The sequence below is a fragment of the Pantherophis guttatus genome, chromosome 4 (assembly GCF_059756535.1).
Source record: "Pantherophis guttatus breed Tessera chromosome 4, ASM5975653v1, whole genome shotgun sequence".
Classification (NCBI taxonomy): Eukaryota; Metazoa; Chordata; class Lepidosauria; order Squamata; family Colubridae; genus Pantherophis; species Pantherophis guttatus.
This window is the reverse complement of record NC_142066.1, coordinates 7,323,706-7,337,857: the sequence shown is the minus strand read 5'-3', so window position 1 is coordinate 7,337,857 and position 14,152 is coordinate 7,323,706. Positions and strand designations below refer to the sequence as shown.

Sequence of the window (14,152 nt, the reverse complement as noted above, 5' to 3'; positions counted from 1 at the left end):
CGCATTTTGTAAAGCAAGCTTAGAGAGCCATATTCACAGGAAGGCTGAAAGATCTTCCCAGGTCATCTGAGAATGTCCAGACAGGACTTACCTTGGTGTTATTGATAAAGCAAATCCACAAACATGTGAAAAATGCCTTAGAACCTTTAAAGTCAGAATGCCAAGCTTTTTATAAGACTGGACTGCCTCAGGGGAGAGGTTCCAATGCTTTGTATATCCCTCTTGATAAAGAAGCTAAATATTATTAGGCAAACAGAATTGATGATAATTGATGTTTGAATCCCCAAATCTTGCCCATACTAATAAACATTGCACCAGAAAGGAAAGATATCAAATATTGTAACACTTTATTCTTATTATTTTCACCATAAATCTTGGTAAAGAAGTTGAATAATATTAGGAAATATAAATGACTTTACAATGAATTTTTGATCCCAAAATCTTACACATACTAATCAACATTGTACCAGAAAGTAAAGGAATTGAATTTTTCAGTTCTTTCTTCTTACTAGCTGATCCCTAGTATTCATCTCTGGTCTGAACAGAATGATGTAGCATTTAGGGAAAAAGATACAGCCCAGTAATCCTGCACTAGAAGCTAAAATGGAGAAGATCTCCACAGCCAACAAGGCTTTTCCTGTGGAGCTCAGGTAAGTTGGAACAAATAGCACCCAAACACTGCAAAATACTAGCATGCTAAAGGTAATGAATTTGGCTTCATTGAAGCTGTCCGGTAATCTGCGAGCACAGAAGGCCACAAAGAAGCTGGCAAGAGCCAGGAAGCCCATGTAGCCTAGGACACAGGAGAACATGACCGTAGAGCCTTCGTTACATTCATTGATGATGGCCTCGGTCACAGAATGCATGTTCAACTGTGGGAATGGAGGGAATGATCCTAGCCAGAGGGCGCAAAGGCCAACTTGGATGAGAGAGAAGAAAAGGACAATGGAAATTGCCATCCTTTTTCCCAGCCACTTCTTCATGTTGGAGCCTGGCCTGGTGGCCATGAAGGCTACAACCACAGTGAGGGTTTTGGCCAAGATGCAAGAAACAGCCACGGAGAAGATGATGCCAAAAGCTGGTTGTCGGAGAAGGCAAGTGACTTCACTGGGTCGACCAATGAACAGGAGAGGACACAGGAAGCAGAAGTGGAGGGAGATAAGGAGAATGTAGGTGAGGTCCCGGTTGTTGGCTTTGACCAGAGGGGTATCTTTGTGCTTAAGAAATATTCCTAATATGAGAGCAGTGATCACCGACAATGAAATAGAAATGGAGGCCAAAGTAAACCCTAGAAGGTCCTTGTAAGAAAGGTATGTTACAATTTTGTGAATGCAGTCATCTTTTCCTTTGGTTGGGTATTGGTCTTCTGGACATTTGAGGCATTTTTCCATATCTTTAAGACAGATAGAAAGGAAGGAAGGAAGAAGGAAATATTTCTGGTTAATTTGTGTATAGCATTTTGTCTCCCAAGGAGAGTTGTAACATCATGAGTTTGTTTGTGTCTGTGTGTATCTTTATATACAGCTATAGGTAGATAGATGGATAGATAGATAGATAGATAGATAGATAGATAGATAGATAGATAGATGGTGGGCTGCAACTGGTTTTTAAACAACCAGTTCTGTGAGCGCGTGCCTAAGACCCTTGTGCGCAGCATTCAAAATACAGCAATTTGAAGCTCAGCTGTTTACATTTTAAGGCAGCCCTGGTAAGTAGAACAGTGGAGGTGCGGAAATCAGCTATGCCGCGCAAATCAGCTGAACCAGAAAGAAGGAAATATAGGACAGGATAGGGCAGGGATGGGTGGGTGGGGCCAGCTGATCATCGGAACTACTGGTTCACCTGAACCAGTCCGAACCGGCAGCATCCTACCACTGGATGGATGGATAGATAGATAGATAGATAGATAGATAGATAGATAGATAGATGGATGTCAATTTGACCTCATGATTATGACATTCTGCAAGGAACCACAAGATTGTGAGTTCTACTCCCACCTTAGTGAAAAAGTCAGCGGGGTGACCTTCACTCAGAGCCACCAAACGTAACATGGACTGATTTGTATTTCACATAAGTCCCAAAGACCCAAAGGTACTTTTTCAAGAGGCAACTGGACTTTCTAATTTTTCTTTGAAGACGCTTTGCTTCTCCTCCAAGAAGCTTCTTCAGCTTCTTGAATGAAAAGTGAAACGCCTTGGATGACAAGTGAGTACCATATGATGGGGTGAGCTCCTGTCATTGCCCCATCTTATGCCAACCTAGCATTCGAAAGCATGCAAATGTGAGCAGATAAATAGGTACCACTTTTGTGGGAAAGTACAAGAACTCCTTGACATCATGCTGTCTTTGTTCTCAAGAGATGTTAGTTTCAGAGTTCTGGTTAGTTAACTGATGCAGCAGTTTATATTACTGCTGTTAGATGAGAAACAAGAGACTGTTATAGTAATGGATAATGTACCTGTTTTGTTTGAAATCTCCCCTTCAGGGCAAGGAACACAGTCATAGCAACAAAATTTTTCCCCTTCCTTCTTTTTCTTGTGTTTTCCACAATGGCACTGTTCATTACACACTGAAAGGGGACAGACCTAATATAAGTAGGAAAAAAAACTGGAATGAGAGCGATGCATTCAGATATCTCTATGTACAGGTGGTCTTTGACTTACAGCAGTTCATTTAGTGACTATTCAGAGTTTACAGCAGGATTGAAAAAAGTGACTTCCAGCCGTTTTTCACACTTACAACCTTTGCAAATCCCTGTAATCATGTGATCAAAATTCAGATCCTTGGCAACTGGTTCATATTTATGAGAATTTGGGGAAGGGGTGTTCCCATTTGCTCTAGCTCTACCTAGTTGGGCCAGGAGGGGGGAGTTCCCCTCGTTGAATGTGCCCACCAGGTTTCCTCGCATTCCATCAGCTGAGGTTACAAGGCAGGGGCGGGGGAGTAGTGGTTATTATTAAAGAAGGTCTGAGACCAAGGGAGGCCACTATTCCTCAGACAGCCGGCTGTGAGTCCCTCCTTGTGAAGTGGGGCCACGGGGTTCAGATGGGTTTGCTGATCATGTACCTGGCTCCCTGCCACATGGCAGCAGCCCTGCCCAAGCTACTCAACGTCATCGCCACGGTGGTGGTTGATATCCCCAGGCTTACGGTCATGGGAGATTTCAACCTGCCGCCCGTGGGTGAGATGTCTGAGGTGGCTCTGGAGTTCATGGCTTCCATGACAGCCATGGACCTGACCCAGTTAATTCATGGCCCTACCCACACGGGGGGAAACACGCTGAATCTGGTTTTTGTCTCTGGACAGTGGCTGAGTGATCTTGAGATATGGGATATAGTTACCGAGCACTTGTCATGGTCAGATCACTCTCTCCTTCATCTCGACATTCAAACCGCTGCACCCCACCGCAGAGAGGCAGAGCCGGTAAGATGGTTCCGCCCCAGGCGCCTGATGGCACCTGATAGGTTCCAGATGGGGTTTGGGCCATTTCCTGAGGCTCTGGCACATGCCTCAACTGGAGACCTAATGGCCACCTGGGATAGGGCGGCCGCTGGAGCTCTGGATTGGGTCGTGCCTTTGCGGCCTCTGACCCGGCGCCGATCTCATTTGGCTCCTTGGTTCACTGAGGAGCTGAGGGACTTGAAACGCCAGAAAAGATGCCTAGAGAGTAGTTGGAGGGCCAGTCTTTCTGAATCGGACCGGACACTGGTAAGATCTCATATTAGGAATTACCTAGTGGCGATAAAAGCAGCGAAATGTAGTTATTTTGCTGCTCTTATTGCGTCATCAGATAACTGCCCGGCCGCCCTGTTTAGGGTGACCCACTCCCTGCTCCACTAGGAAGCATGGGAGGACCCCTTGGAGGGTAGAGCCGAGGATTTTGTTCAGTATCTGTATGACAAATTCACTCAGATCCGGGAAGATCTGGACTCCGACTGGGTAGTCTCAGGGGAGGGACTGGGGCAGGTCTTGAGAATGTTATCTGGGATGAGTTTGATCCTGTGACCCCTGAGGACGTGGACAGGATTCTGGGCAGACTGAATGCGACCACTTGTTTATTGGACCCGTGTCCCTCCTGGTTAGTGCTGGCTTCCCGGGAGGTGACGCGAGGCTGGCTCCAGGGGATTATAAATGCTTCGCTGGGTGAGGGTGACTTCCCCGCTGCCTTGAAAGAGGCCGTGGTCAGGCCTCTCCTCAAGAAGCCTTCCCTGGACCCGGCAATGTTGGTTAATTACTGTCCGCTCTCCAACCTTCATTTTGTGGTGAAGGTTGTCGAGAGTGTGGTTGCGCAACAGCTTCCCCAGCACCTGGATGAAACCACGTATCAGGATCCGTTCCAGTCGGGCTTCAGGCCCGGGTACAGCACGGAAACGGCATTGGTCACATTGGTAGATGATCTCTGGAGAGCTCGGGACAGGGGGTGTTCCTCTGTCCTGGTCCTGTTAGACCTCTCAGCGGCTTTTGATACCATCAACCATGGTATCATGCTGCACTGGTTGGAAGAGTTAGGGGTGGGGGGCACTGTACTACGGTGGTTCACCTCCTTTCTCTCTGGCCAGTTGCAGTCTGTGTTGGCAGGGGGGCAGAGGTCGACCGCGAGGCCCCTCATATGTGGGGTGCCACAAGGGTCAGTCCTCTCGCCCCTTTTGTTCAACATTTATGTAAAGCCGCTGGGCAAGATCATCCGTGGTTTCGGGGTGAAGTACGCTGATGACACCCAGATGTACATCTCCACCCCGGACCACCCCCAACGATGCCCTTGAAGTGATGTCCCAGTGTCTGGAGGCCGTGTGGATCTGGATGGGGAGGAACAGGCTCAGGCTCAACCCATCCAAGACCGAGTGGCTGTGGTTTCCGATGTTCCGATATAGTCAGTTGACGCCATCACTGACTATTGGGGGCGAATCACTGGCCCCCACGGAGAGGACTCACAACTTGGGCATCCTCCTGGATTCACGGCTGTCTTTAGAAGAGCACTTGACGGCCATGACCGGGAGGATCTTTCATCAGGTTCGCCTGATTCGCCAGTTGCGTCCCTTTCTGGATTGGGACTCCCTACACACAGTCACTCATGCCCTCGTCACCTCCCGCCTGGACTATTGTAATGCTCTCTACATGGGGCTCCCCTTGAGGAGCACCTGGAGGCTCCAACTGGTGCAGAGTGCGGCCACATGGGTGGTTATGGGAGCAACATGGTGCTCCCGTGTGACACCTCTCCTGCGCGAGCTGCACTGGCTCCCGGTGGTCTTCCGGGTGCGCTTCAAGGTTTTGGTTACCACCTTTAGAGCGCTCCATGGCTTAGGACCTGGTTATTTACGCGACTGCCTACTACCACAAACAGCCTCCCACCGGCCGGTACACTCTCATAGAGGGGCTCCTCCAGGTGCCATCAGCCAAACAATGTCAACTGGCAGCCCCCAGGGGGAGGGCCTTATCTATGGGGGCACCTACTATCTGGAACGAGCTCCCCCCGGAGATACGGTGGATCCCGGATCTGCGCACTTTCTGCCGTGCTCTTAAGACTCTCCTATTCCAGCAGGCCGGCCTGGCCTAATTTTCTCCCCTTTCTTTTAAATTCTTTTAAATTTTTTAAACTGAAATTTTAATTTGTTTTTAAATTATTGGGAATTTTAATTGTCTCAGGCGAAATTATTTAATTTGGTTTTAATTATGTTTTTTAACTTTTGTATTTATGTGTTTTATTTTGTGCCTGTTCACCACCCTGAGTCCTTCAGGAGTAGGGTGGTATACAAATCTAATTAATAATAATAATAATAATAATAATAATAATAATAATAATAATAATAATAGAACTTCTTTTGTCTGGTTTAGGTGACATTTTTCCTTAACGACTTAGTTATTTGCCAAAATGTGCTTGTTCATAAGGCAACTGTCAATGCAGGAGCCATTTTTGAATGTCTTCAGGGTTGCCACAGTGAGGCTGGATGGAACTGTGGGAAAGAGAGGGGGAAGGGAGGGGGAGTATAGATAACTGAGGGGAACATGTAGCCAAAATAACATTCTTTCTTCTGGGAACCAAGGACAGTCTCAAAAGCACCTGGAGAGGCATGGAATGGAGACATCCAGAATGGGGAGACAGATCTGATTGGGGAATGTGATGGTTGTGTATGATGGGGGGGGGGAGAACTTTGGACTTTGAACTGGGTGGGGAAAACATCGGGAACTTCAGAGTCGGGTTTTACCAGCTGTGCCAATATGACATGCCTAATAAATCTCCACTTTGAGGAAACCTCTGGCTATGGAATTTTGATTTCATTTGGGCTTTTACTTGAAACCCTGACAGCAACTGGACTTTGTTTTTGTTTGAAGACATTTCGCTTCTCATTCAAGAAGCTTCTTTAAATCTTCAGTTAGAATTGAAGAGGTTTCTTGGATGAGAAGCAAAACATCTGCCTTTTGAAAAAGCACCTTTGGGACAACCATATCCTGGATGGAAGAATAGAATAGAATAGAATAGAATAGAATAGAATAGAATAGAATAGAATAGAATAGAATAGAATAGAATAGAATAGAATAGAATAGAATAGAATAGAATAGAATAGAATAGAATAGAATAAGAGAGTTGGAAGGGACCTTGGAGGAAACCCTACACCACTTCAGACAAACGGTTATCCAACATCTTCTTAAAATTTCCCAGTGTTGGGGCATTCACAACTTCTGCATGGATGACATGTGAATCTCCATAAAGACTTAGTAACTCCTTATCTATCTCCTGACGGAATCTTTTAGACAACATTCCCGGCTATCCAGCTTCTTTACATGCCTGCTTCATCTTTAGGTATGGCAGCTTCAGTCTAGTCTTACAAACTGTATGGTGATTTGCTTTACAACCTTAACAAAAATGTTGTCAAGTCAGTCACACACAACTCAACAGCTTCTTTGCTTAACAGTGGAAAATCTGGTACCAAATATGGTCATAGGTCAAGAGCTACCTGTATACAGAAATCATAATATTTTGAAAAGTAGTATTTGCAAGAATCTAGGTCCCAAGCCTATAGGATAAACAAAGCATCACATTTTTCATTTGTACTTTAATTGAAGTACAAGTCAGATTTAGAGCCTGAAAAACAGCTTATGTACATAAGCGTATGATGTACACTGAAGGTGGCATTTAATTTTGTTGTACGAGGTGCAATGACAATAAAGTAAACTTAAACTTAGAGAGGATTCTGCAGATGCTAATAAAAACAGATAGGTTGAGATTTCACTAGAAAGAAAATAAGAGGGACTGATGTTCAGCCTTATGGCATATTTGGTCTGAGTGTCCAGGTTTTGTAGTAAGGATAATAACAGTCCTATTATTTGGGGTGATGTGTATGAAAGCCACGGAGAAACCAAAATTGGGAACTGGGGAAAAGAGAAAGGACAGGCAAGGAAGCAAGTGGAATGATATGGAGAAGTGAAGGAACTCTTGCCTGAGGTCCTTCAAACATGGCAATGTTACCTATGCTAAATCCAGACCTGATTTGATGTGAAATCAATGTCGGTGATCCAACTGGAGAACATGGGCTCTCTCAAAAAACCACAAGAATACATACCTGATTGAAAGCTCTAGGCCACAAAATCCTATTGTCACTGATGACAAATTCATCTTCTTGGGGTCCATTTGGATCTATCCATCCAATTTTCACCCTCTCGAAGGACCTGTTTGGAAAAATGACTATGTGCACAACGTCAAATCCACCTCTCATTTCCTTTTGCTCATTGAAGGACACTGCGTCACCAGCAGAATTGTTGAAAGAAATCCTTTGAAGATAGGGATGGAGCTAAAGGAAAGCCAAGAGGGAAAAAAAAGAAAAGCTTACAATATTTATTATTTATTTATTATTAAAATTTATATGCCGCCCTTCTCCCATAGGACTCGGGGCGGCTCACACAATAAAAACCACAACAATAAAATATTAAAAACCAATCCGAATTTAAAATCCCCAAAGCTAAAAGCCTCATAAATGAAGCCTATCTTCATTTAGAAGAAAGAAAACAAAAGGGATGAATATTCATTAGATTTCATTTCTGCTTGCAGTTAGAATGACATAATTCTACTTCCCTAATTCCAGTCATTAATTCTGATTAAGAAATATTATGACCTTACAGACCTCAAATGAGCCTCAGGCTAATTTCTTCTCCATCACTTACCTAGAATAGAATAGAATAGAATAGAATAGAATAGAATAGAATAGAATAGAATAGAATAGAATAGAATAGAATAGAATAGAATAGAATAGAATAGAATAGAATAGAATTCTTTATTGGCCAAGTGTGATTGGACACACAAGGAATTTGTCTTTGGTGCATATACTCTCAGTGTACATAAAGAAAAAGTAAAATATATTCATCAAGCATAATAAAATACAACACTTAATAATAACACAATAAGTAATCAAATCATATTAGGAAACAATAAAAACAATATAAGTTGTAAAGATACAAGAAACATGGATATAGCCATAAGTGCGAAGAAATAGGTACTAGTAAGGATGAGGATAGGAAGAAGAGTAATACAGTCCTAGTAGTTAATTTGACAGTATTGTGGGAATTAGTTGTTTAGCAGAGTGATGGCATTTGGGAAAAAGTTGTCCTTGTGCCTTGTTGTTCTGCTGTATAGAGTCCTATAGCATTGTTTTGAGGGTAGAAGTTGAAACAATTTATGTCCAGCATGCGAAGAGTCTATAGATATTTTCACAGCCCCCTTTTTGACTCATGCAGTAAACAGGTCCTCAATGGAAGACAGGTTGGTAGTAATTGTTTTTTCTTCAGTTCTAATTATCCTCTGAAGTCTATTTCTGTCTTGTTGGGTTGCAGACCCAAACCAGACAGTTTTAGAGGTGCAGATGACAAACTCAGTAATTCCTCTGTAGAACTGAATCAGCAGCTCTTTGGGAAGTTATGAGCTTTCAAAAAGTTGCCTGTTCTCCGAATTACTCAAAATTTCCACTACCGGTTCTCCAGAACCTGTCAGAACCTGATGGATTTCATCCCTGGTCTGTGGCTAAGGGCTACTCATGGAAATACTTGAAGAGAAAAACCCAATCTGAACATGGGCATAAAAGAGTTCCATTGTTTTTACAATTACCTGCCAAGGTTGTAGCTCAAAAGGTTCAGCAATTTTCACCTTCCTGAAGGATCTCTGATGGGACTGAGATGACAACATGGCATTCAAAGCATGTGCTGCTGCATAAACACCGTTATAGATACTGTAGCTATGTACAGTGGTTCCCATCTCAAATAGAGGTCCGGGGAGGTCCTGTAATCTCTCTTTTCCAGTACACGTTTCATTCTTCTCTATTTCCATATCAGGATTTTGAAAAGTACAGGCAAATGCTCGCTCCCAAAACTCCTTCAGGAAGCCCTGACTTTTGGTACTGGATGGTTTTATGCCCTCAAGAAACTTGCTGAACCCCGGAAGTTCTCTTGAGTGAAATGTAAAGGAAATGGCACCCTGGAAAAAATCCAGGTCCCAACTTCTTTGCAGGAAGGGTAGTGTGAAATCAATGCCACTTGTCATGACCCATACTTTCATAAATGAATCTTTTAATTTATTTCTGGGGTCTTGTATGAATAGAATGGTCCTCAGCTGGGCCAGCGTCACTGATTCACCATAGAGGAGGAATACCTTGGTTTTGTGATCAATTAAAGGTTCGTCGATATATGAGGTTATTTCAATCATTTCCTCAATGTTATCCAAACGTAGGCGCTGTGGGATTTTTTGTCTGTAAGCTGTGCAGATGCCATTCTGGAAAAGCAAAGCTTCCAGAGTCTGCAGGAACTTCTGTCCGTCATCATTGTCATGAATAAAGATCCCGATCCAGGTCCATCCAAAATGTTGGAGCAATTTAAGAATCCCCAAGTATTGTTGGGCTTCGTTGGAGACCATGGAATAGAATGAAGGGACTAGAGTGGAATCAATCTTCCCAGGGACCAGGGCACCATAGGCGAGCTACAAATATAATTATAATTTTGAAAACCAGGGGACAGCTTCATTTCTGTATGTCTGATTTGTTACCATTTTTGAAACAACTTGTCAGTTCATAGAATTGGTTTGTCAATGCACAGAGAACCATGCATTAGTTTGGGAACTGTTTCTAAAGTATTAGTGCATAATGCATTTCCAGCAATATTTTTTGGTCAGATTAACAGAGTTGGAACAGACTTCATAGGTCATCTAGGTTGAATTTCTCCTTGGTCAGTTTCCATCCATTATTCCTTGTTTGGCCTTCAGGTGGTTTGGAAAAAGAGCCTGACCCCCTCCTCTCTGGGGCAGCCCCTCAAATATTGGAAGTCTGCTATCATGCCTCCCCTGGTCCTTCTCTTCACTAGACTAGCCATGCCCAGTTCCTGCAACCATTCATCTTACGTTTTAGTTTCCAGTCCCCTAATCATCCTGGTTGCACTTCTCTGCATTTTTTTCTAGAGTCTCAACATACTTTTTATAGTGTGCTGACCAAACCTGGATGCAGTTAATTAGACTTTCAATTAGCCTTTCCTCCTTTTAGAATCACCAGGAGTTTAACGTGAGAAAAAAATATGTAATTTCCATGTTTTAAAGTGCAAAACCCCTACCTGTGGAATCTTGTAGAGACCAAGGATATCTGCCATGTAAAAAGAGGTATCAGAACCAAGTCCTCCAATGATGGCTATCAGGTTCTTCTGTCTAGTACATTTGTAGTTGAGAAGAAAGCTCCTTGATTTGAAGAGCAGATCCAAGGTGGTCCGATAAGTCATCTTTGCATCATAGTAGCTGTCGTAGATATGGAATCCAAGGGTAACATTAGGCAAGATCTGGGGATCCTCATTGATCTCCTTCACAGCAAAGGCCACGGCAAGGGCATGCTGGTAGAACTTTGTCACCATACTGAAAATAGAAGTGCATTCTTTTTCCAAACATGTGCAGAAATCACGCTTCCAATGTTTACAAAGCTACAAAACGTCCTTCGCCAGCATCCTATTCATGTTTGCAAAAACACTCTTTTACCTGATGTTTTTTCTAAGCTCAATTACATAAGCCCATCTAGTTTTTAAACTGTGATTTGCAATAAAAAACTTGAGAGATTGAAATCAGTTAAATGCAACACTATAAAAAATATTATTATTTTTTGAATTGAATTTTTAATTGTAATTGTATTTTTTTTAAAAAAAGAAAAAAAACATTGTTCACCATTCAGAATTACTTGGTAAGAGAGGTTGTTGTACATATTGAATCAATTGATCAATAAATTTAAATTTTTAGCACAGAAGTCATTAAAGAGAAAAAAATGAAGACGGGATGGAGCACAGGGGCTGCAAGGACAAAAACACAATTGTTATTTTTGCAAGAAGACAAGGAAACATTGAATAGAAAGTTCCATATGCATAGAAAATTGTAACTGACGTCAAGTTTATTGCATTATTATAAATGAATGGGGGAAAAAATCCACAGCTCAAACCAACTGGCTATAAAATATGCCAGAAAAAAGGATATATTTAATAGAGTCATGCTTTATTTTATTTTATTTTATTTGTATTTTGCAAACAACGTTATTTTGTTTTGATTCAGTGGTACACGACAAATTACTTCTAAAACTAAAATCCTATGGCATTTCTGGACTCCTACATAAATGGATAGCTGCCTTCTTGTCAAACAGACAACAAGTGGTCAAAATAGGAAGCACATGTATCCTGTACATGTTAATAGCGGTGTTCCCCAAGGCAGTGTTTTAGGTCCAACATTCTTCATACTTTACATAAATGGCCTTTGTGATCATAGTAAAAGCAACTGTGTTCTCTTCGCTGATGATGTTAAACTATTCAACACCACCGACAATGCAACTACCCTTCAAAAAGACCTTGACTATGTATCAGATTGGTCTAAAAAGTGGCAAATCTCAACCAACAAATGCTCTGTCTTGCACATTGGCAAAAATAAAAAATAAAAAATAAAATACAAATTAGATGGACATGACCTTGTAGATGACCCTCACTCTGTCAAGGACCTTGGAGTACTCATTTCTAATGATCTAAGTGCCCGAGCCAACTGTAACAACATTGCCAAAAAGGCATTAAGAGTTGTTAACCTAATCTTGCGTAGTTTCTTCTCTCGTAATGTTGTACTACTAACTAGAGCATACAAAACATTTGCTAGACCAAGTCTAGAATACAGTTCATCTGTCTGGAACCCGCACTGCACATCGGACATAAATACAATCGAGAGAGTCCAGAGATATTTTACGAGAAGAGTCCTCTATTCCTCTAACCGCAATAAAATACCTTATGCCACCAGACTCCAAATTTTGGGCTTAGACAATTTAGAACTACGCCGACTTCAGTCTGACCTAAGCATAGTACATAAAATTATCTGCCACAATGTCCTTCCTGTCAATGACTACTTCAGCTTCCACCACAACAATGCACGAGCAAATAATAGATACAAACTCAAGGTAAACCGTTCCAAACTCGATTGCAGAAAATATGACTTCAGTAACAGAGTGGTCAATGCCTGGAATGGACTACCTGACTCTGTGGTTTCTTCCCCAAACCCCCAAAACTTTAACCTTAAACTGTCTACTGTTGACCTCACCCCATTCCTAAGAGGTCTGTAAGGGGCGTGCATACATGCACCAGCGTGCCTACCGTCCTTGTCCTAACATTTCTTTTTACCTACTCTTTTCATGTATTCAAATTATGTTTATATTTTCACCTGTTATCTTATATATGCTTGACAAATAAACTTATGTTTATGATTATGAAACTAGATATCGTGACTGTTTTCATGAACTGAAAAATAGATACTGTCTGGTTTTATTTTCATTTTTGCTGTTTCTTAGCAATTTACTTTTCTCTGGAATCTTAGGCCAATGCTTCAAAATAAAAGGAATGCTCCTTAAGGATGGATCAATGCACTGGTTACTTAACAGTACAGCTAATACCGAGAAAGCTATTGTAATGAAACAAGCATATGAAACATTATCTCTCACAGACAAAGCTCCTCAGTTCCACCTTTCTTGACTGTCTGGCTAATATTTGCAGGTGTAGTGACCAACATACAAAAACACAGAGACACAAACAAACAAAAACATATTCTCTCAAAGGTGCATTTTTTTTCTTGCAAAAAAACAACTGGGCTGTTTATTTATTTGAATCATCATTTTCCAAGATATCAGTGGAGATTCTCAGTCATCCAGATCATAGTTTATATAGTTGTCCAGTTGCTTTTTGAAAAAGCAGCTTTGAGATTCTTCTCCAAGAAGCTTCATCAGTTATAATGATAACCAATGAACATTATGTGTAATATATAACATAACTGTTATATAACCTATAGCATTATAACTGATGAAACTTCCTGCATAAGAAGCAAAATGTCTTAGAACATAGAATAATAGAGTTGGAAGGAAACTTGTAAGTCTTCTAGACAAACCTCCTGCTTGAGTAGGAGACCCTACAGTATATCTGTCTGTGGAGATTCTCAGGCATCAGGGTCATGATTGTCCCAACGGTGCTTTTTCAAGAGGCTGGTTTTCTGGTTTTCTGGTTTTTCTTTGAAGACATTTCACTTCTCATCCAAGAAGCTCCTTCAGAGCTTCTTGGATGAGAAGCAAATCATCTTCAAAGAAAGTGAAGAATGTCCAGTTACCTCTTGAAAAAGCACCTTTGGGGGACCGTATATCATTTTAGACATCTGGTTGTCCCGTCTCTTTTTGAAAGCCTTCAGTGATAGTTTTCCATCTACTTCCTCAAATAATAATAATAATAAAAACAACCCACTTGCCTTTTGAAAGAAATTACACCTTTGAGGCAGCTATGACCTGGATTTCTGAGAATCTCCATAGGTAAAAACACTTACTCAGAAAACTCAGCTGAGACCTGTGAAGGCATTTCCTCAAATAGATCTTCACTGAACGCATACAGAAACTGAGAGATCATCCCACCAATGAGGAGGTCAGCTGGCTGGTACCACTCATGAGGAATGGGGATAAGGTCACTCTGGTGACATTTCAGACTGGCTATATCTCCCACTAAGTTAAATATCAGAGCCAAAATCACAGACTGTTTCATCGTCTGACAGAAAATCTCAGCTTCCTGCATTTGTACAGTCTAGTCCATTTCAGCTGCCATTTTCATCAGCCCCTGATTGGGACCATTGTCATTTTTGAGAAAA

At 41.8% G+C, this 14,152-nt stretch overlaps 1 protein-coding gene across 1 annotated transcript; it reads right to left on the bottom strand.

The window, feature by feature from the left end:
• Positions 1-351: 351 nt before the first annotated feature.
• Positions 352-13,932, bottom strand: LOC132709873 (vomeronasal type-2 receptor 26-like). Its single transcript, XM_060684862.2, has 6 exons — positions 13,838-13,932; positions 10,582-10,873; positions 9,095-9,958; positions 7,560-7,787; positions 2,459-2,585; positions 352-1,393 (listed from the first exon to the last, which is right to left on the bottom strand). Exons 1-6 carry the CDS (start codon positions 13,915-13,917, stop codon positions 492-494), a joined length of 2,493 nt encoding a protein of 830 aa, XP_060540845.2. The 5' UTR covers positions 13,918-13,932; the 3' UTR covers positions 352-491.
• Between the last annotated feature and the right edge of the window lie 220 nt (positions 13,933-14,152).